The sequence below is a fragment of the Mirounga leonina genome, unplaced genomic scaffold (genome assembly GCF_011800145.1).
Source record: "Mirounga leonina isolate KUSES-001 unplaced genomic scaffold, KU_Mleo_1.0 Mir_153, whole genome shotgun sequence".
NCBI lineage: Eukaryota > Metazoa > Chordata > Mammalia > Carnivora > Phocidae > Mirounga > Mirounga leonina.
In genome coordinates, this window is record NW_023270387.1 from 1,500,863 (window position 1) to 1,522,998 (window position 22,136).

Here is a 22,136-nt window from a genome sequence, read left to right on the forward strand (position 1 = left end):
GAGTAAGAATTTGTCAGGTTCCAAAGAGAGTAACAGGTAGAAAGAATAATATTTGTAAAGACACAGACATAAAAATTTGAATAAATGAGCAACGCACACAGCTTGGGCAGAGGAATTCGGATGGTGACGCTTTGAATTTATATTATAGGCAATAGTGTACAACAAAAATTGCTAATAAAGGAACTGATGTCCTTAAAGAACTCTGTGCAGTATGGATCAAAGCAGTGAGAACCCAAAGTCCTGCACGTGGTTGCTAGTTGAGGCCTCTCAGTTGCTGCTAACGCTTACTTTGTGCAGACTGTGCACTGGGCACCATGACGAGTGTCTTACAGGGTGTGTACTGTTACTGTCCTTGCTTAGAGCTGGTGTAAGTCCTAGACCCCAAAGTCATGGAGCAAATAAGCAACAGAAGGAAATGTATCAGAATGTCACAGAAGGATTTTAGAAAGAAATTTTACTTACTAATATATTTATAAAATGGAAATTTGTGTGTTTAAGTAGATTTTTCTTGTTGCTGTATTTGTACACAAGGAATTGAACACTCTGCAGCCTAAAGATACCTTTCGTCTGTGGCTCACTGCAGAAGTCCATCCCCACTTCACCCCTATCTTACTACAGTCAAGTCTGAAGATCACCTACGAGGTAAGGAGACTTCAACCCTGAGTCACTCGGCATGAAGTGCCCTAGTCTCCGTGCTCCTCCTAAAGCTCTGTAAAGAACTGTCGGTCATACAAAACACACCAGAGTTTCCTTTATGACAGTCAGTTCAATGAGTAAGTGGGTGGAGGACCTGGACAGACATTTCTCCAGAGAAGACACACAGATGGCCAACAGACACATGAAAAGATGCTCAGCATCACTCCTCATCAGGGAAATGCAGATCAAAACCACAGTGAGATACCACACTGGTCAGAATGGCTAAAGCAAACTACACAAGCAACAGCAAGTGTCGGTGAGGACGTGGAGAGAAAGTGTCATGCTCCGCTGGGGGGGCTGTCCTCTGGTGCAGCCACCACCCTGGACGCAGTGTGGACGCTCCTCAGAAATTAAAAATACAGAACTACCCCGGGATCCAGTCATTGCACTACCGGGTGTTTACCCAGAGAAAACAAAACACTAATTCAAAAAGACACATGCACCCTGACGTTATAGCAGCATGATCTACAGTAGCCAGTATCCCCAAGCCCCCTGGGTATCCATCAGTGATGAATGGGTGAAGAAGATGTGGTGCACATACAGGGCAGCCTGCTGCTCAGCCATACAATGACACGAAGTCTTGCCACTTGCCACCACATGCATGACCTACAGGGTATTATGCCCAGTGAAATAAGTTAGACTGAGAAAGACAAATCCGTGATGTCACTCGTAAGTGGAATGTAATACATGAATATACAAACAAAAAGCAAAATCGGACCTCTGGGTAGAGAACAGACTGGTGCCCCGCGGTGGCAGAGTGGGACGGGCAGAGCGGGTGGAGGGCGGTGAGGGAATGAGGGCTTCGGAGGCCTGGGAGGCACAGCCTGGGGAGCAGGGTCCGTGGTGGTGCAGGGACAGCTGGGGCTGCACCAAGGTGAGCGCAGCGTCAGGTATAATGAACTCGTCCCTTCACTGTGTTGTACACCCAAAACTACCGTAACACTCTGTGTCAGCTAGACTCAGAAAAACCCCTTTTTGTTTCGGTGAGGTAAAATAAACCTAAATAAGCGCATAAGATGGTATTTATAAAAATACATCTAAATTTTCCTTTTATAAATTTTATTTCATTTTTTTGGTGTTATCAGTAAAAAACACAAAATTTACCATCGTAACCATTTTCATTTACATAGTTTGGTGGTGGTCGTATGTACTTGGTTGTGCAGCACGTCTCTAGACCTTTTCACGTTGAGAAACTGCAATTCTGTCCATTGAGCAGTGACTCCCCATTTCCCTGTTCCTCCAACCCTGGCGATCTCTACTCTCTGTTTTCTAGGAGTTTGACCACCTTAGATACCTCCTATAAGTAGAATCATGTATTATTTGTCTTTTGGAGACTGGCTTATTTTACTCAAGAGAATGTCCTCAAGATAGTGATCCATGTCATAGCATGGTACAGAATTTCTGTCTCCCTGAGGGCTGATAATATCCCATTGTGTCTGTACATCCTACGTTTTCCTTATCCATTCCTCGGTCCGTGGGCAGGTGGGGTTTCTGCCTCTTGACTGCTGTAAGTAACGCTGTGGTGAATGTGAGTGGGCAAGCACTCTATGAGATCCTGTGTTCAGCTGGAACTGCTGGATCAGAGGTAACCCCGTTTTTCATGTTTCGAGGAGCTCCACAGCGTTCATCCTTGCAGTGCTCCATTTTACATCCCCCCAGCGCTTGTTACTTCTGCGTGTGTTTATAGTAACCGTCCTAGCACTGCAAGCCCATAGCTCACCGTTGGTTGGCTTTGCGTTTCCTTGATAATTAGTGATGGTGAGAATTTTTTCTTAGGCTTCTTGCCCATTTGCATATTTTACTTAGAGAAGGGTCTCTTCAAGTCTTTTGCCCGTTTTGACTTGGAGTTGTCACTGAGTTGGAGGAGTCCCTCATGAGATGTGTAGCCAGCAGACACTGTCTTCCATGTCGTCGCTCTTCCCTGGGTGGATGGTTTCCCTGTTGCTCAGACATCTGTAAACTTGGGTGGAGTCCCGTTTGTCTGTTCTTTGCTTTTGTTGCCTCTGCTCTGGTGTCCTCTCCAAAGAATCGTTGCCAGAGCCGATGTCACGGAGCCTCCTCCTGGGCCTCCCTCTGGTTTTATTGTTTCAGAGGCTTACATTTAGGTCTTGAGTGCCTTGTGAGCTAATTTTTACAAAAATACGGTGTCAGGTAAGGGTTCACCTTTGTTCTTTGCAGGTGAGTATCTGGTGTTCTTAACTTGTTTTCTGGCACAGCTAAGTCAGATTCTCAGTGTCAGTTTCCTTGTTCCAGTCTATCGGCTTCAGACACATAAGGTCCAAACCTGGTGTATCCAAAACTGTATGTGTTCACAGTGTTGTTATGTAACTGGTCAAAGTCATAAATAAAATAGTTAACTTAATTAAAACTTTTTAAAACTGGTAAGAGAGGTTCTGCTTGTTTTTTTTTTCTGTTTGTAGAATTTTTTTTGTTATTTATAATTTTTGGAAGAAAAACGTCTTAGTGTTTATAACTAACTACCTGTTGCTTTAGATCAGTATTTCTTATTTTTTTTATCTGAAGGTGTTAGTCTCATTTAAGAAAGAAGAAAGATAAGGATTAATCAAGGAATGTGAAGTTGGTTTAATATTTGGAAATATGTTAATTGAAAATCATTACAGTGTCTAATAAGAAAGAACAGTTCCAGAATCTTCCCAGCTGCTTTCCCAGTGCACTGTTTGACCATATATCCTAGAACTGGATTGTAGGAGCCACAAGGGCAGGGGATATTTTTTCTCTTGAGTTTTGTACTTAAAATAACTGGCAGTTATGAAGAACACAGTAAATATTTCATCACATGAAGAGTTAATACATCAGGAGAACTGTTCCTTGAACATTTTTTTTTTTAAAGATTTTATTTATTCATTTGACAAAGAGAGACACAGCGAGAGAGGGAACACAAGCAGGGGGAGTGGGAGAGGGAGAAGCAGGCTTCCCGCAGAGCAGGAGCCTGATGGGGGGCTTGATCCCAGGACCCCGGGATCATGACCTGAGTTGAAGGCAGACGCTTAACAACTGAGCCACCCAGGCGCCCCTCCTTAAACATTTTAACTTAATGTGCAGTCTTTTCCAGGATTTTTTTTCACGAGGTTATTTGATTACTTTTTTATGGAAGTTTTGTTTAATCTAAATTGGTCATTTTTTTCCTATTAAATCCATGTGGATAATTAACTATTTTAGAAAAGAGTGCAGTTAATTATATTCAAAATTATAAATATAGGGGCACCTGGGTGGCTCAGTCAGTTAAGCGTCTGCCTTCAGCTCAGGTCATGATCCCAGGGTTCTGGGATCGAGCCCCGCATCCATCAGGCTCCTTACTCAGCAGGGAGCCTGCTTCTCCCTCTGCCTGCCACTCCCCCTGCTTGTGCTCTCTCTCTCTCTCTCTCTGTGTCTCTCTCGCTGTCTCTCAAATAAATAAAATTAAAAAAAAAACCCAAAATTACTATATATGTGCATATATGTACACACATGCATCTAGTAACTTTGAAGGTTTTAATTCTCTATTTTATTACTTTTTTTTGATTAGTTGACAGACTTTTAAAAAATTTACTCCAAATAACCAATGTCATACTTCATCATTTACTTTTATCTTAGTAATTCTTTCCACTGAATTTCCTGCTTTATTCTTTTTCTTCTAAAGTTGTCCTTAGATTTATATTTGCTTTTGTTTTTACTGATTTCTTCTGTTGAGTCCATTGACTTATATTTACTTGAAATAATACTAAAATTTTTATTATGTCTGTGAATTTGCAGCTGAGAACATGTTTGGCCTTATCCCATAGTTTGACATTGTAGTGTCTTCATTTTGTTATTTTTCAAATACTCTTTATTTATGTACGACTCTCTGTAATTACATAGGATTTATTCATTTTGTGTAATCTTTATTGTCTTAAAAACTCCAAGTGGTTGTTCAGTTTCCTGTTAATTTCATGTTTTATTGACTAGTGCTCAGGAAATTTAGCCTATTCTATCATAATTTTTTGTAAATGTTTCATAAACAAAAAATTTTCATTTTGAAAAGTATAAATTTGGATGTGTACTTAATAAATTAGTGGTATTTTTTTTCTTCTAATCTTAAAGAAGTTTTTTTATTTGAGAAAAAACAGAATGGAAAGGATTGCAAAGGGAGTTCCCTGCAGCAGGCTTCTTAAGGTCCTGACTTCCATTAATTATGCTTTTTGTGTTAGAAACCATTTAGAGGAAAAATTTTACTTTTAGTGCAAGCTAATTAAAATAAGTTTGGCAGAGAAATGCACGTTAATTTTTTTTAAACTTAGAAGAATTTTTTTAAAACATTGTATTTATTAGAGAGAGGAGAAGCAGGGGTGAAGGGTAGAGGGAAAGGGAGAAGCAGATTCCCCACTGAGCAGGAAGCCCAATGCAGCACTCGATCCCAGGACCCTGAGATCATGACCTGAACTGAAGGCAGACGCTTAACCCACTGAGCCACTCAGGCTCCCCAGCCTTAGAAAATTGTAAAGGAACCAATTATTAATATACAAATGCATTTGGTTTTAAAAAAAGGGGGGGGGGGAAGAATTCTTTTTTTTTTTTTTTAAGAAATGGGTTTATTTTACTCTTTTTCTAAGAATTCAAAATTTGTCTTTTTCATTTGGAAAACTGAAAAATATAAACAGATTCTGGACATGTGGATGAATGTTTTTTGACTGAATACTAGTCTAATATACACTTTGAGTTTCTGGGTTTGAATTTGTGTTTATGAGCCTTGCAGTGTCAGCTGATACCCACTTCACCTCTGGTGGACTAATGTTCAAGAAACATTAGTTGTATTGTATGAAATAGTATTTGGAAGGCCTCATGGAAATTCACATAGCACCTGGAGAGGGAGAACCTTCTATGAAAGTAAAAACCACATGCCCTGTAACAATCTGTGTCAAATTCACTGTGTAAATGACAATTCAGTTTCAGTAAATTACCTCAATGATCATATAAAACTTACTTGGTTGTTTTGAATATTGTTGGCTTTACAGTTTTTTAATTTGAAATTTTTGAATTTATAATTGAGGGAACTGTTAGGTACAAGGAGTTTAAAACTAGTTTTAGATACATACATTTTGAAGTAACATAATAGTAAGTTGAACTGGGTAATAGTGAAAACTTTATTAAAATAAATCCTTAAAAATGTTAAATATTAATTTCATTTGTAAGATTTGAAACAATAGGATGTCAATATTTTGTCTTCAGTCACCTCCAGGTTTGAAGAAGAATTTAATGCGTACTTACGAATCTTGGACTCCTGAGCAAATCAGCAAAAAAGATAACATATATCGAGCTCACACTCTCTTTAGTTTTGCATGGTTTCATGCTGCATGTCAAGAAAGAAGAAATTATATTCCACAGGTGAGTTAGAACATGTCTTGGACACACTGTAAGCTGTGCGTATTTTTGTATTAGTGTTTCTACAATTTAGTGTAAATGGCTAGGATTACTTAATTAATGGCTCATGATTCATAACTTTGTATCTCTAATTCTATCTTTGCTGTTCATCTTCTGGACTTGCAAGTAGTTACGTAGTTCACATCTCCGAATGAGCCGTCATAAACCCTCATTGTGTTAGGTATCATTTTTGTGGTCACAGTCATCTCAGACTTCAAGACTGAATTCCCCATAGTTGTTTTACTGTCAGTGTACCCCCTCAGTAAAAGCTATTGATACCCATTTATTTCCTCAAGCTGGGAACCTAGGAATCATTCTTGATATGTTTCTTTTTCAGCCCCCCTAGCCAGTTCATTCTCCTTGCAAAGTGTAGTTGAGATCTGTGCATTTCTCTTCACTGTTTTTCCCGAGCCTCCTCGCCCCTTACCTGTTCTGCCTTCCAAGATCACCTTCCTCCTCTGTTTGCTCTGTCCACGTAGCAGCCAGACGTGTTTCTCTAATATGTAAGGTGGATTATTTCAGTACTCTGCATACAGCCCATCAGATGGCTTTCTGTTGTCCTTGTGAGGAACTGTGCATGTTTCCTGCTGTGGTCCAGAAGGAAAGACTTGCCTTTGTCCTCGGCCTCCTCCCAGACCCCCGTTCCCGCTCCTTCTCCGCTCTTCCTCATGGTCTTTGAATTCATGCTGCTCTTCGTCGCCATAGGTTGTGGCTCTGACTGTTCTCACAGCCACTAGACCACATCTTCCCCTTGCCACGTGGTCCGAGCTGGTCCTGCATTCTGTTCTTGGCACATGCCTAAGCCATACATCGCTTCACGTCCAGGTTTAATTGTTCCCTCTTTTTTTAGTGTTGCCTGCTTGTCTCCCCCTGAACCTGTGCTCCCCAGTGGCCCCCGATTTAGCCTCTCTCTCTCTCTCTCAGTAACATGTCAAAATAAGAGGTCGTTGTGGAGTTACAGACCTGGGCTTGAGTCTTGACTCTAGATTTCCTAGTTGTACGACCTCAGCTGCATAGTGGGAATGCTCAGCTGCACCTTTGTTGTGAGGGTTGGATGAAATAGTGTGTGCTTAGAAGCGCCTTGCACATCACCTGTTAGTAAAGATTTGTCAGAGTGATGAAGTAGTGACTAAAAACAGCAGTGTGTTGTTGCATATAATTTGCAAAGTACACTTAAAGGAAGGGTGTGCTGATTGTTCTCATTTGACCAAGGAGGCCAGGGATTCCTGAGGGCAGTTAACTTGCTGAGGGAGTCACACCTCAGAGACTCTGGAGCTTGGAGGTGGCCAGGCCCACCTTCCTCCAAAGCCCATGCCCTCGTAGTGATCCTGAAGGGAACAACAGCAGCAGTCATAGAAGAAGTCATTGAAGAAAGGAGCACCCCAGGAATTATTTTTTAAATGAAATCAGATTTTTTAAATTAAGGGATAAATGCACATCATATAAAAAGCTATGAGAAGATTTGCAACTAAAATTTAGTCTCTCCTCCTGTGCTGTCTCCCTGACACCTACTGCCGTTCCTGGGGCAGCCGCTGCCCCCCCCCCCCCCCCACTCCTCAGGTCCTTCAGAAAGAGCGTGTAAGTAAGCAAGCATGTTCCATGTGTTTAGAGACATATGTCCTTTTTAACTCCCAACAGCAGCATTTTACAAACACGGTTCTGTATTTTGCTTTATTAACCAATACATTTCAGAGATTTTTAAATCTTAGTAAGCATTTCATGCCTAATTTTTAAATATCATTTGTATTCATTATATCGACATACTTCCAGTTTTGTTGGATGGATATACATATTCTTTCAGTCTTTGCTGTTACAGAAAATACTGCAGTGGATATCCCTACATTTGCCTCATTTCATGTTTATTAACGGTGGCAATTCCTACCTTGGAATGTTTGGGTCAAAAGATATGTGCATTTTAAGGAATTGTAAATGCTACCAAAACGTTCTTTTTAGAGCAATTTACTTTCACACACAAAAAATATTTGGAAGTATTACTTTTTTTTTTAACATGTTAAGTTGCTCTCTTGTAAAAATGATGAAATTGGAGGAAAACCCAGTCAAAACCCAAAATTCCATTAATTGCTAGAGACGGTGTCAGGCATATGCAGTCCACAAACTCTCTGTATTTTCCTTCTTTTCCTCATCAGTCACCAACTTGTACAAATAAAGATCCACCACGCATTCAACTTAGTTTTCATTCCTCATGTTAGTACAAGATTTTTTGCTGTTTTTCATTGTAGTGGTGTATTTGCAGAATTAACCTCCTCTATTTTCCACATGTATGCTGTACTTCTAATACTGTACTCCACGGAATGTCATTTTTATTGGGTATTTGTTCTTCTTGGTTGTCTTGTTATTCTTCCTAGACTGTGAGCACCTTGATAACAGGCTTCACCCCACTCATCTTTATAGGAACGCTTCACACCATGCCTGGGTTTCCAGGTGGGCTGAGCAGGATTCCATGGGCCGTCTAGAGAACCCCTCCACAATTTATAACATGATTTCTATTAGAAAATATCACATGAATAACAAATACTACCTTTCAAATTTTTTGTACCATGTTTTTAAAATCCTTCATCACATACCCATGTCCGTAATGGTGCGACTCAGAGCCCAGGTCTTACCGTTTTAGAATTGGCGTCTCACTTGGAAACTGCTGTTAGGTGACACTGAGAGCTGCAGTCCTCTTACTGGAGGGTTTTATAAATACTAATCTTTAAAGTGTTGAGAAGTTTTTATTTTATTTTTTTAAAGATTTTATTTATTTGAGAGAGCAAGAGAGAGCGAGCACAAGAAGGGGGAGCGGGAGAGGGAGAAGCAGGCTTCCCGCGGAGCAGGGAGCCTGATGCGGGGCTTGATCCCAGGACCTTGGGATCATGACCTGAGCCGAAGGCAGACGCTTAATGATTGAGCCACCCAGGCACCCTAAAGTATTGAAAAAATTTTGAATCAACATTCATAAATAAGGTCTAATAGAGTGATAAAAGAAATATTATTAATAAGACTTTATTTTGAGTTGGTAGGAAATTTATTTAAAATATTGCAGGAAGTTTGTTACCTGTTGATGGGCACATACCCCTTACAGATCTTCAGTTCTTAGCTGTACGAAAACTTAATGAGTGAAGTTTAAACCTCTTGTGTTTTTTTACAGGATCTGTAATTTTTTTGATCCAAATGTTAGTGATGCCCAAATTTATATATCTAACTCAGATCAGTTCCCTAAGGTCTAGGTTTATGTATCCAGCTATTTATTTGACTTACCCAGTTTGTCTAAAAAATGACTGAAAACTCACATATTCTGGATCCAAATACTAGAGCATAAGCTTCTCAAGAGCACAGATTTTTCTCTTTTGTTCATTGCTATATTCTCACTGACCTGAACAGGCACTCGGTAACCTTTAGTTGAACACTTTTGTTCCGGGAGCTCATGGAACCTTCCCAAGCCTTGCACTCTCAGTGCTGCACTCAGCATCGAGTGACACCATTGGAAGTCATTCTTAACACCTCTCTTCTTGGTATCTTCACCTTCCGTGACCGTGCAGTACCAACATTCTTTTTTTTTTTTTAAGATTTATTTATTTATTTGAGAGAGCGAGAATGAGAGAGAGAGAGTGTACATGAGAGGGGGGAGGGTTAGAGGGAGAAGCAGGCTCCTCTCTGAGTAGAGAGCCTGATGCGGGACTCGATCCCAGGACTCCAGGATCATGACCTGAGCCGAAGGCAGTTGCTTAACCAACTGAGCCACCCAGGCGCCCCAGTACCAACATTCTTTAATTTCATCGTCCTGACTACCCATCTACGTTTTTCTTCCTGTCTCTTCTACTCCCCTTCCCACCACGGAGGCTTTGCTTTACCCCTTAGCTGAGGTCAGACTTCTTTCTTGTATATACCAAGTATATTTCCTTCCATCGGATGCATTGTACCTTTGCCTTGTAGCTGTATTCCAGTGTTACATCGTATCCACCCACTTCCCCCTCACCCATGTTTGACTGACTGTGACTGGAGGGCAGGGATTATTTATGTTTGGGTTCATTCTCTTAGACGCAGAGCTTTACATGTAATACGCATTTAATAAACATTGTTTTGAATGATTAATGGATGAATGAAATTTGTGTTGATCCTCCTAAATACTATTAAAGTCTAAAAAGATTTTAGTTTGAATGTATTACATTAAACTAATTAAAGTTAATGGAAGTACCATCAAAATTATTTTTACTTTTTTGTATTTTTATAAAACATAGAGCTTTATGAAAGTTCTTTTTATACAAGCATTGTAGTTGTTAACTCTACGTTTATAATTACTTCCAACATGAATGCTTCATGGGTGAAATATACAGGAAATAATGCTGTATGTCTTTGGACCTTTAAAAATTTTTTTGTAATATTTCTGTTGTCATGTTTGTGGACAAAACTCACAATCTGAAGGACAAAATTATAGAAACTGTCTCAGTGTGTACATCATACTTAAACTAAAAAATTTACCAATTTGATCTATGACTGAATTGCCACAATACTAAATGATAAAAAGTGTTCTGGTATTAAAAGTCTTTGGCATGCTATGGAGATCAGTCAATTTCTTCTTAAAAACTACTGTTACCTTAGAGTTACTGTTTTTATTATAAATTTTCAGGAATTTCCCTTTTATTTTTTTAGCATATTTTGAACATTCTTAAGATTATAAGGGTCATGATGTATATATATATATATGTATGTATGTATATATATAATCTTTGAACACTGTAGTTCTTCAGTATTTGTAAATTTGTTTTGTAGGGTTGGACCAAGTTTTATGAGTTTTCTTTATCAGATCTTCGGGCTGGGTACAGCATTATCGACAGGCTCTTTGATGGTAAGTTCTACTGGTAATTGTCATCTTTGTTATTCATGGGAAAATTTTTTGAGGTCTTACTAATAAAGTGGTTTCTTCAAGAGTGACTTCCTATCATAAAATGCGGTCTTTGCTTTTCATGTGTTTTATGTCCTGCCATGCTTATGCTATTGGATAGTTCTTGATCTGTTGTGGTCATTTTTTATATGCCATAGTTTTCTGATTGATCTGTAGCTCTCAGGAAATAGAAAGCTTGAAAGACCTTGTCTTCACTTTGTGGCCTTCCTAAGTTTCAGGCTTATGAGGAATAACTCAGATCTTGGAACTGTTCAAATCCAGGAGTATGGTAGGCTAAGGTCAGTACTGTAGATCTATAGAATCTTAACTTAGATTAAGTTGGAGTCAAGAATCAAGGTACAAATAATAGATTGAAGTAGAACAACAGACAAGACCATGTGATCCGATAGGCGGAGGCCATCCAACTCTCTGCCTCCTCAAGCCAGGAGCAGTTGAATCTCTGAAATGTGTTGTCTGGGGCCTGGGCAAGGGGACACGAGAGTTGAGAGCAGTGGTGGATTGGAAGAGAGCATGTTGATTGGAATCTCAAACTTAAAAATGATTCCTGCCTCCCCATCCCACCCTGCAGCCCTGCCAGACCACCCTTCCCTGAGTCCGCCCCGCTTTGGTAAATGGCACCACCATTCACATATCTGTTCAGGTTCAGAACCTATGAATCAGCCTGGATTCTTTTTTTTAAATTTTTAAAAAAATTTTTTTGTTATGTTAATCACCATACATTACGTCATTAGTTTTTGATGTAGTATTCCATGATTCATTGTTTGTGCATAACACCCAGTGCTCCATGCAGAATGTGCCCTCCTCAATTACCCATCACCAGGCTAACCCATCCTCCCACCCACCTCCCCTCTAGAACCCTCAGTTTGTTTTTCAGAGTCCATCGTCTCTCATGGTTCGTCTACCCCTCCCATTTCCCCCCCTTCATCCTTCCCCTCCTGCTACCTTCTTCTTTTTTTTTTCTTAACATATATTGCATTATTTGTTTCAGAGGTACAGATCTGAGATTCATCAGTCTTACACAATTCACAGCGCTCACCATAGCACATACCCTCCCCAGTGTCTATCACCCAGTCACCCCATCCCTCCCACCCCACCCCACTCTAGCAACCCTCAGTTTGTTTCCTGAGATTAAGAATTCCTCATATCAGTGAGGTCATATGATACGTGTCTTTCTCTGATTGACTTATTTCGCTCAGCATAACACCCTCCAGTTCCATCCATGTCGTTGCGAATCAGCCTGGATTCTTAGATCCTTAAACATCCCAGGGTTTAGGCAGTTTCTGTCCCTTCCATGTCCAAAGCAGATCATGATTCTGTTCATTTATTGCAACTTCATCAGTGCCTTGGGAATCCAAGTAAGAGCTGCTTACCCAGTCTTCTATTTTAGCACCCTTTGGGAAAACTTCTCCACATGGTAAAGAAACTGTTAGAAAAGTAAAGTATAGATTTCCCATTTAAAACCTACAACAACACTAGTCTTTCCTTTCCTCTAGTGAGCCAGGCCTGTTCCTACCTGAAGGTTTTGGTTCCTACTTCTTCTGTCTAAAATGCTTTTCTCCCAGACCTTCAATATGTCTGTCTTCTTCTTGCCATTCACACCTCACCTTCCAAGTATCCTCTTCAGATAAGCTTCCTATTACCACCAGTCTAAAGGAATTTTAAAATTACTCTCTCCCTCCTTGTTCTGTTGTATTGTTGGAGTACATCGGTGCTACCTAGTATTGTTTGGTTGCTTATTCATTTGTTATTTTATCTTTTCCCACTAGAGTGTAATCTCCCTTAAAGCAACGTCTCTGACTGTTCTGTTAACGACTTATGTCCTTAACACCTGTAGCAGGACCTGGCCCATAGTATGCACTCAGTTGCTGTTAGTTGAATTAATATCTGATATCAGAAATGATTCTGTAACTTGTCTTTGGCAGAATGATAGGATTAGACATCTAGGATGTGTCCCAAGTCCCATTGTAATTTAATATGTGTATGAGATTAAAATTTTGAATGATTTGTGTACAAAAAGTACTAAAAATCATATATCACAGTTCAGTGAAACTTCCACACAATGAACATGCTCCTTTAGCCAACGTCTTAATCAAGAAACAGGACATCGCCAGTGCCATTGCCTTCCGGTTGTGACCATATCCCAACACCCCACCACCCCAGCTCTTGCGTGAACACTAGCATCTTAGCATCTAGATCAGTTCTGTCTGTTTTTGTAAAACTGGAATCATGCAGCATATACTCCTCAGTCTCTAGGTTCTTTGATTTAATGTTCTGATAGAGAGATTCATCTATGTGGTTACGTAAGTTAGAGATCATTTATTCTCAGTGCTATATAGTATGCCACTCTTTGATCATAATGCTTCCCTGGGTGGTCCTGTGGGTCCTCTGGGGTGATTATGAATAATGCTGCTAGAGCTTTGGGTAGATAGTTGATGTATTTATGTTGAGTGGATACGTACGAGTAGGTAGGATATTCATTTCTTCACCATTTGTTCATCCTTAGTGAATGCCAAATAACATTCCAAGTGAGTTTTTCTTTATTTAATAAATTTTGAATTCTACATCAGAAAACTACGTGAACTTACAGTTTAATGAATAGTCATATATTGAACCTTTGTAACTATCTCCAAATCGATAGAGTATTACCAGCCTTCCAGAAGTGCGTCCCCTACTCCCTTATGCATATGACCCAACACTGCCCCATTCCATGCCAAGGGTGACCACTTTTCTGATTCTATAAGCTCTTGTTTTCAATATTAATTTTACAGAGTTTTCTGGAGAATATGTACTAATGTTTTAGCTTGCAGTGAATCTTGGTGATTCTTCTTTTTCTTTTTTTTTTGTCTCTTCAAGTTTTTATTTAAATTCAAGTTAGTTAACATATAGTGTAGTTTTGGTTTCTGGAGTAGAATTCAGTGATTCATCACTAATACATGACACCCAGGGCTCATCACAGCACGTGCCCCCCTTAATGTCCATCCCCCATGTAGCCCATCCCCCACCCACCTACCTCTGTTCACCCTGTTTGTTCCCTATTGTTGAAAGTCTTATGGATTGCTTGCTTCTCTCTCTCCTTTTTTTCTTTTCTTTCCCCCTTCCCCTATGTTCATCTGTTTTGTTTTTTAAGTTCCACATATGAGTGAGATCACACGGTATTTATCTTTCTCTGACCGACTTATTTCCTATAGCATTATGCACTCTAGCTCCATCTACGTCTTTGGAAATGGCAAGATTTCCTTCTTTTTGATGGCCGAGTAACATTCCATTGTATATGCCTTTTTAAGATGAAGAATCCCAAGCAGGGAGTTGGAATGATTTGTCATTGTGCTTGAAGCTTGTGACCACATTAATACCATCACGTTACTTTATGCCCCACACCATTGAATTGATGTGAATAAGAAGCCAGTGCCTCAAAGTGATGGTGAATCTCATGGTCAAAATCTAACTGTATAAACTCAGGATTATAGAATTTCTTGATAATGGAGACTTCCACATGTACAGAATTAAATGCCAAAAAGAGAAAAAGTTCTAATTATAGGGGTGAGTTGGTATAGAAATAACATAGCTCCTAAGAGCTGGAGTACATGTATAACCTTGATGCCCGAGCTTCCTGATCTGTAAAATGTGAATAGTAGCAGATGCTGTATCCATAGGTTTGATTTTGGGGCAATTTGATTAAGAAAAGCCACAGGAAACATTTAACATTCAGTTCAGTGAATATATTGAGTAAGCTAGCAGTGATTGTTGACTGTTACTGCTGTTGCTATAATTTCAGTTCTGTTTTTCTTTAATCCTAAACAAAATGAAACTTATTCGGAGAACAGTGGGTATAAGATCTTAAAAATTCTATAAAATATTTTACATAATAGCTATTTTATAAGTTGAAAGGTACATCAGTGTTTCTGTATGCCCTGGTGACCTACCTGTGAATGAATGAGCTATCCATTACTAATACATCATTAGTGGAGATCGAGGCAGAGCTAGGATGTGGAGTCCTGGTGAAGTCCGTTTTGTGATGGCTCCTTGGCCGCTGTTGATTACGAGGTCGGCAGGAAGCAGCTTTTTTTTTTTTTTTAAGATTTTATTTATTTATTTGACAGAGAGACAATGAGAGAGGGAACACAAGCAGGGGGAGTGGGAGAGGGAGAAGCAAGACTCCCGCCAAGCAGGGAGCCCGACGCGGGGCTTGATCCCAGGACCCTGGGATCATGACCTGAGCCGAAGGCAGACGCTTAACGACTGAGCCACCCAGGCGCCCAAGATTTTATTTATTTATTTGACAGAGAGACAGTGAGAGAGGGAACACAAGCAGGGGGAGTGGGAGAGGGAGAAGCAGGCTTCCCGCGGAGCAGGGAGCCCGATGCGGGGCTCGATCCCAGGACCCCGGGATTGTGACCTGAGCCGAAGGCAGATGCCTAACCGTCTGAGCCCCCCAGGTGCCCCGGAAGCAGCTTTATGAGTCTTCCCTGCTGCAGCTGCCCTTAGTCTGCCCTCAGGCTTTGTGCTCATCTCTGAATTGTGTAGTAACCCGTAACGAAACCAGCCGTGCTGGCGGTGTGCTCGGTAGCCAGAGTTAAGTACAGCCGTGTCCTGTATTTACTGCAGACCTGAGATTAGTCTTACGGTTTGAAATTACCACGGAAGTGTGATTAAGAGGATGCTCTTGCTGCAAAATGAAATACTAACTTTAAAGTGTCATTGTGTTGTTTTATACTACATTTCTCTTTTAGAATAGAAACTGGACATTGGCTGTTAAAATCATGACATTACAAGACTATGATGTGTGAAGTTATTTTGTTGAGTTTCCTTATTCAGATTATGGTGACGAGCTGAGGTTTTCATCATTGTATAATATTAGGTTTTGAATATATTCTAAGGAATTTCCCATTTAAGGAGGCAGTGTTGTGTGACAGAGTATGACAGAGTATGGTTTCAGAGCACCTCATTCTGGTTCAGAGCTGTGGGATTGTGTGATTTTCTGATTAGGGTCACTTATCCTCCCTATTCCTCAATTTCTTCATTGGTATAACTGGGTAATTTTAATACTCCTATGTTAGAAGGCTTAAGTGAGTTGATACATGGAAAAATGGGGAATTTTACTTGATTAAATAATCTCAATAAGTATTAGCCATTCTGTGATTATATTAATGTTTATCATTATTAATAAGAATTAATGAATTTTACATTCCTATTAATGAGCCTTTTAAGGGATGATTTAACTTAGTTAAATGTATATTGTTGTATCCTATAAATATATCTGGAGCCAAGAATTTAATTAATATTTTAGAATAATTTAGAATATTTTTAGAATATTTCTAATATCTTAGAGATAAAGCTAATAAAAGTATGTTTTAAAATTACAGGTACCAAAGATGTGCAGTGGGAATTTTTACATGGTTTACTTGAAAATGCTGTTTATGGTGGACGCATAGATAACTATTTTGACCTTAGAGTTCTTCAGTCATATCTGAAACAGTTTTTTAATTCTTCAATAACTGATGTTTTAAACCAAAGGAATAAGAAAAGTGTTTTTCCATATTCCTTATCTCTACCAAAATCCTGCAGCATTCTGGTAGGTAAAATTCATCGTTTTTAATCTATTACCAGATACTTGAATCCTTTCTTAAACTGTTAAATACATGTTTCTTTTCAAATGCACAAATAATTCTTATTAACAAATACAGATTATTGTTATGCCAATATGCGGCTGGATTCTGTGAACTCTAGTGAAGTGTGTTGTCCATCCTTGGATACTTAGGGACTGCTTGTGATAATAGGATAGAGTTTCCGGTAAGGAAGACGTTAGAGTTAAGACTGAAGATCTGGAAGGAGAGTGCGTACTAGTTCCTAGTGGGCATGAGAGGGCTCGGGTATGTTATTGACCAGGAAAGAAATCAAATACTTAACACACACATCTTCACTTTCTGGCTTATGAGTTGAAAGCAGAACCAGCCGTAGGAGGGATATGCTCGAGGTGGCTTTGATGGCAACATTTCCGTGAACGTGTATTATAGCTGGCTGGAGCTTTTCGCCGTGAGTCATCCTATGAAAGCCTTGTGGAATGAGGTCATCTCTTCCAGAAAATAGTACTAAATAGGGGCGCCTGGGTGGCTCAGGCGTTAAGTGTCTGCCTTCGGCTCAGGTCATGATCCCGGGGTCCTAGGATCGAGCCCCATGTCGGGCTCCCTGCTCAGTGGGAAACCTGCTTCTCCCACTCTCCCTGCTTGTGTTCCCTCTCTCACTGTGTCTCTCTCTGTCAAATAAATAAATAAAATCTTAAAAAAAAAAAAAAGTACTAAATATAGCTGAGAGATTTCAATTCTAATTTATTTTCCCACAAACTTATCTTTGCTTAATATCCAAATAATGCTTTTATTACCTAGAATATTATGATCATATATCTCTTCATGAATTACAGAGATACATATTCAGTTATATAGTTCTCTCAGGATTGTGGATTTTTCTCTCATCCCAAGTATTTTTTGAGAAAATTCTTCTGTTTCAGTGACATAGTTGTCAAAAGTCAAAGTATAAAAACCAATGTTAAATATGTTACTGAATATCTTGCCAGTTAAATGTATCCCATCTGTTTTGGTTTTCAGTATCTTTCGTTCATTCACTCATTTATTGAGTAGGAGCCCCTGTTTATCTGTCTGCCCCTGGTGGCCCTGTTCCAGACCACGTGGGCACCGTGGGCATCTCTGGGGCTGACTTTCTAGCGGGAGGGCTTCCCACAGCAAATAGACGCATCCCATGGCTATTCATGGTCCATTTATTTCATGTAGTGCACTGACAGGTCTTCCCTCTCTCTGTGAGCTTTAAACTGAAAAATAAAACTCCTACGGAAAAGTGCACATCATAAATATACTATGCAATGAGTTTTTATACACTGAACACAGGAGTGTAACCAGCACTGAGATCCAGAAACACAACATGACTAGCTCCCCAGAAGTCCTCCTCGTGTTCCCTTCTAGTCATTGCCTACCCCACAAAGGGTACATCGTCTGGGCTTCTAATGGCCCACTTCAGCTTTTTTTGTTTGTTTTTAAGGTTGATTTATTTGAGAGAGAGAATGCACATGAGTGGGGGGGAGGACAGAGGAAGAGAGAGAATCTCGAGCAGAGTACCCGCTGAGCACGGAGCCCGATGTAGGGCTTGATCCCAGGACCGTGAGATCATGGCCTGAGCCAGAACAAGAGTCAGACGCTTAACCGATGGAGCCTCCCAGGTGCCACAGCCTGCATTAACTTGGCCTGTTTTTGAGCTTCATGTAGATGGTATCATTTGGTGTATATTTTTTTGCATCCAAGTGAGGACACATCGGTGTGGATGTGCAGCTGTCTGTCATTTAGGAAACATGTCTGTGTACGGTTGTGGGGTCAGGGGCAGATTCTAGCCAATGTACATGAGAAAAGTTCACAGCTGTTTTGAAATGAGCAAAGGATATCAATAGAGAATCAGAGATTTATATTTGTAGGATGATTTATGAGAATCAATGTTAAGTTTCTAACACAGTTCTGGAGGAGGAGGAGGCTGGAATTTCCCAGGAGGATGAGAACATCTGCTTTGTGCCCTATATCGTGTACGCACACGAGTGTACAGCATGTACCCCAGGCTCATACACACATACCTACTGATGCATACACATACGTTGCGATTGAACACCTTGAGGAAGTAACAAGTGCTGAGTTACAGGCTGGGAAAAATTTCAAAAACAGCATGTCTTTCCCAGATTTGACGTGTTTACAGGCCCTGGGCTTCCTGAAGTCCAGCCACTGCATGGGGAGGGCTTCACGGACAGCGGCCAGGGATGAGAGGGGATGAGGGGAGGGGCAGCAACAGCGTAGACACGTATGCAGGACCCCCTCTGCAGGACAACAGCCAGACAAAACAGTTCTTACCCTGGAGTCCAAGTGGATAAACCCTCTTGGTCTGCGCTCCAGTTTCCCATCCAGAGTTTTAGAGTCCGTAACTGCAGACGCTGGCTCGATACGTGACCCTTTGCGATGTGTACAGCAATTCTGGGAGGAAATGATCCGCTGGTCAGTGCGTCTCCCTACACCTCACCGGAGCACTGAAGTCGCACCGTGAAATTGCTTCATGTCATGTGATTGACAAAGCCGTGCTTGCTCACCAGAGCGTGTGCATAGAGGTTCCTGGGGTTCCTGTAAGTTTCAGACGATAGCTGGAATATTTTTCTTGGAATAAGCACAACTGCAGTCTGCAGATGAGTCTCGGGTAGGTTCGGGGCTTTCCTAAAAACATCTCACACGATCTCTTACACATAGGAGCCCTGGCCACCAAAGTATTTCTGTTTTAATTAATGCAGTGTTCCTTTGAATGTGGTGAGTTACATTATGTGATACTGTATTTTTTAAATTTAGGGATGAAGAAGTAGTAATGACCAAGACTATTTTCTGTAGACAACTAAGTATTACATAGACTGAATGTTAGATTTCCCTAGAAAATGTGAACATGAGTAACTAATAATTTAATACTTCCCAGTGTCTCTCCTTTCTGATTTCAGTGGTTGTAAGTTCAATCTTTGTAGAAACGCTGTTTTCACTTGTTTACATTTAGGACTATCGTGCTGTGATCGACAAGCTTCCGGAGGATGACAGACCGAGTTTCTTTGGTCTTCCTGCCAATGTAGCTCGCTCGTCGCAGCGCATGATCAGTTCTCAGGTAACCTGAGAAGAGAGGTGCTGTGTGGGGAAATGTTGCCACTGAACCTGAAAGAAACAACATGAAATTTGATTTAATACTTCAGACCCCACAAGCTGCTACTTAAAATTTTCATTTTATTTAACATGGTAGATTCAAGCTCTACATTAAATAAATTTTAAAAGAGCCAAAGAGTTCTATGTTTAATACAATTGTTAGAGTTAGTAAAATAACATTGAATGCTATCACTTCCTCCAAAATATATTTATTTTACTTCCTGTGACTATTTTAAAGCAACATTTTTATTAAGTTTTTTATTTTAATTCCAGTATTTTTAACACACAGTGTAATATTAGTTTCAGGTGTACAGTATAGTGATTCAACAATTCTGTACACCACCCGGTGCTCATCACAACAGGTGCGCTCCTTCATCCCCGTCCCCTGTTCCCCGATCCCCCTGCCCACCTCCCCTGTGGTCACCATCAGTGTGTCCTCTGTAGTTCAGAGTCTGTTTCTTGGTTTGCCTCTCATTTGTTTTGTTTTTTTTTCCCCTTAAATTCCACATCTGAGTGAAATAATATGGTATTTGTCTTTATCTGATTGAGTTGGTTTGCTTAGCATCATACTCTCTAGTTCCAGCTACGTTGTTGCAAATGGCAAGATTTCATTCTTTTTTTATGACTATTTTTTTATGACTAATATTCCATTGTATATATACCACATCCTCTTTATCTATTTATCAGTCGATGGACACTTGGGCTGTTTCCATAATTTAGCTGCTATAAAAACAGGGGTGCATGTATCCTTTCAAACTAGTATCTTTGTATTCTTTGGCTAAATACCCAGTAGTGCAATTGCTGGATCATATGGTAGCTCTATTTTCAATTTTTTGAGGAACCTCCATACTGTTTTCCAGAGTGGCTGCACCAGCTTGCATTCCCACCAACAGTGCAGGAGGGTTCCCCTTTCTCCGCATCCCTGCCAACATCTGTCATTTCCTGACTTGTTAATTTTAGCCATTCTGACTGGTGTGAGGTGGTATCTCATTGAGGTTTTGATTTGGATTTCCCTGATGCTGAGCGATGTTGAGCACTTTTTCATGTGTCTCTTGGCCATTTGGATGTCTTCTTGGAAAAATGTCTATTCATATCTTCTGCCCATTATTTAATTAGCTTCTTTGATTTTTGGGTATTGAGTTGTATAAGTTCTTTATAGATTTTGGATACTAACCCTTTATTGGTTATGTCATTTGCAAATATCTTCTCCGATTCCGTAGGTTGCCTTTTAGTTTTATTGATTGTTTCCTTCTCTGTGCAGAAGCTTTTTACTCTGGTGCAGTCCCAATAGTTCCTTTTTGCCCCGGGGGAGGATTCTGTATTATGTGCGGGCCAGTCTGGGGCCACGGTGGGCTTGTGTTGAGTCAAGCCCAGAGTTTGCCCAAGATGCAGTGGTACCGGAGCGCAGGACAATGGTAACCCGTTACCAGATTCAAGAGTAGAGTTGTGTTGTCCCCTGAGAAACCGTCATGGGTGGGCAGTGTCCCCAGCAGACCAGCTGTCTGCCCCCAGCCCGCTGCTGGGGCTGCCGTCTGACTGGTGTGTGTGGCTGTCTTCCCTTCTCCCTGGGCCGGGGTCCCTTCGGAGGGGTACTGGCCCCTGTCTGTGCCGCGGGCGCACTGCCGGCCGGTGGCACGTCTTCGGGAGGCTCCAGCCGAGGGCTCGGCACGGGAGAACTTGAGGGCGGGCCGCGGAATGCTAGCAAGGGGCCTGCAGCCACTGAGGACCTCGGGCCGTGGGGGTGGACGGGACGCATCTGCGGAAGCGTGGGGCGGGGCGGGCCCTGTTGGCGAGGGCTGCACCGGTGCCCCATGAGAGGTCTGGAGCCCAGGCGCATGAGAAGGCGGGTGCGGGCTGCACGGGGGGCACGCTAGGCGGCGAGTTGTGTTGCTGCACTCGTGCCCGCGGCGGCCCCGTGTTGAGGCCGGGCGGCAGGCAGGGAAATGGTGCCCAGGGTGCTGCTTCTGTGCCGTCTCTCCCCAGGCCATGGGCTGTGCTGTCTCTCCGAGGGTGGGGACTCTCGGGTCTCCCAGATCTGAGCTCTCTGGTTTTTAAAGTTCAGGCGTCAAACTCCACTGATGGTAAGAATTTGCCAAGTTAGGCCCCTCTGGTTTTCAAAGCAAACTGTTAAGGGGATTGATTCATCTTCCCTTTGTGGGTCCCCCTGCATCTGGGCACCTGGTGTGGGGTCTGCTCCTCTCCCCTCTCCGTGCCCCCACAGACGGTACCACGGTCCGTCTAGCTCCCGAGTCTTCGTGTGGCCTGCTCCCTGTATTTAGCTGCGGAGTCTGCTCTGCAGCTCCTGGTCGTTCCCTGGGTTATTTTCACTGATGAGGGAGGGTGTTACCCGGTTGTGTCTGTGGGACGAGGTGAGCTTGGGGCTCCTATTCCACCATCATCCCCGGAAGCTCTTCTCT

The 22,136-nt window shown here is 41.3% G+C and overlaps 1 protein-coding gene across 2 annotated transcripts in view; it reads left to right on the forward strand.

The window, feature by feature from the left end:
- Positions 1-22,136, forward strand: part of DYNC2H1 (dynein cytoplasmic 2 heavy chain 1) — a 284,386-nt gene that overhangs the window by 170,083 nt on the left and 92,167 nt on the right. For both annotated transcript variants that reach the window (XM_035008811.1, XM_035008812.1), the window contains exons 78-82: positions 532-642; positions 5,902-6,057; positions 10,867-10,942; positions 16,363-16,571; positions 19,580-19,684. In XM_035008811.1, coding sequence (XP_034864702.1) covers positions 532-642; positions 5,902-6,057; positions 10,867-10,942; positions 16,363-16,571; positions 19,580-19,684 — 657 coding nt within the window. The remainder of the gene's footprint in view (positions 1-531; positions 643-5,901; positions 6,058-10,866; positions 10,943-16,362; positions 16,572-19,579; positions 19,685-22,136) is intronic.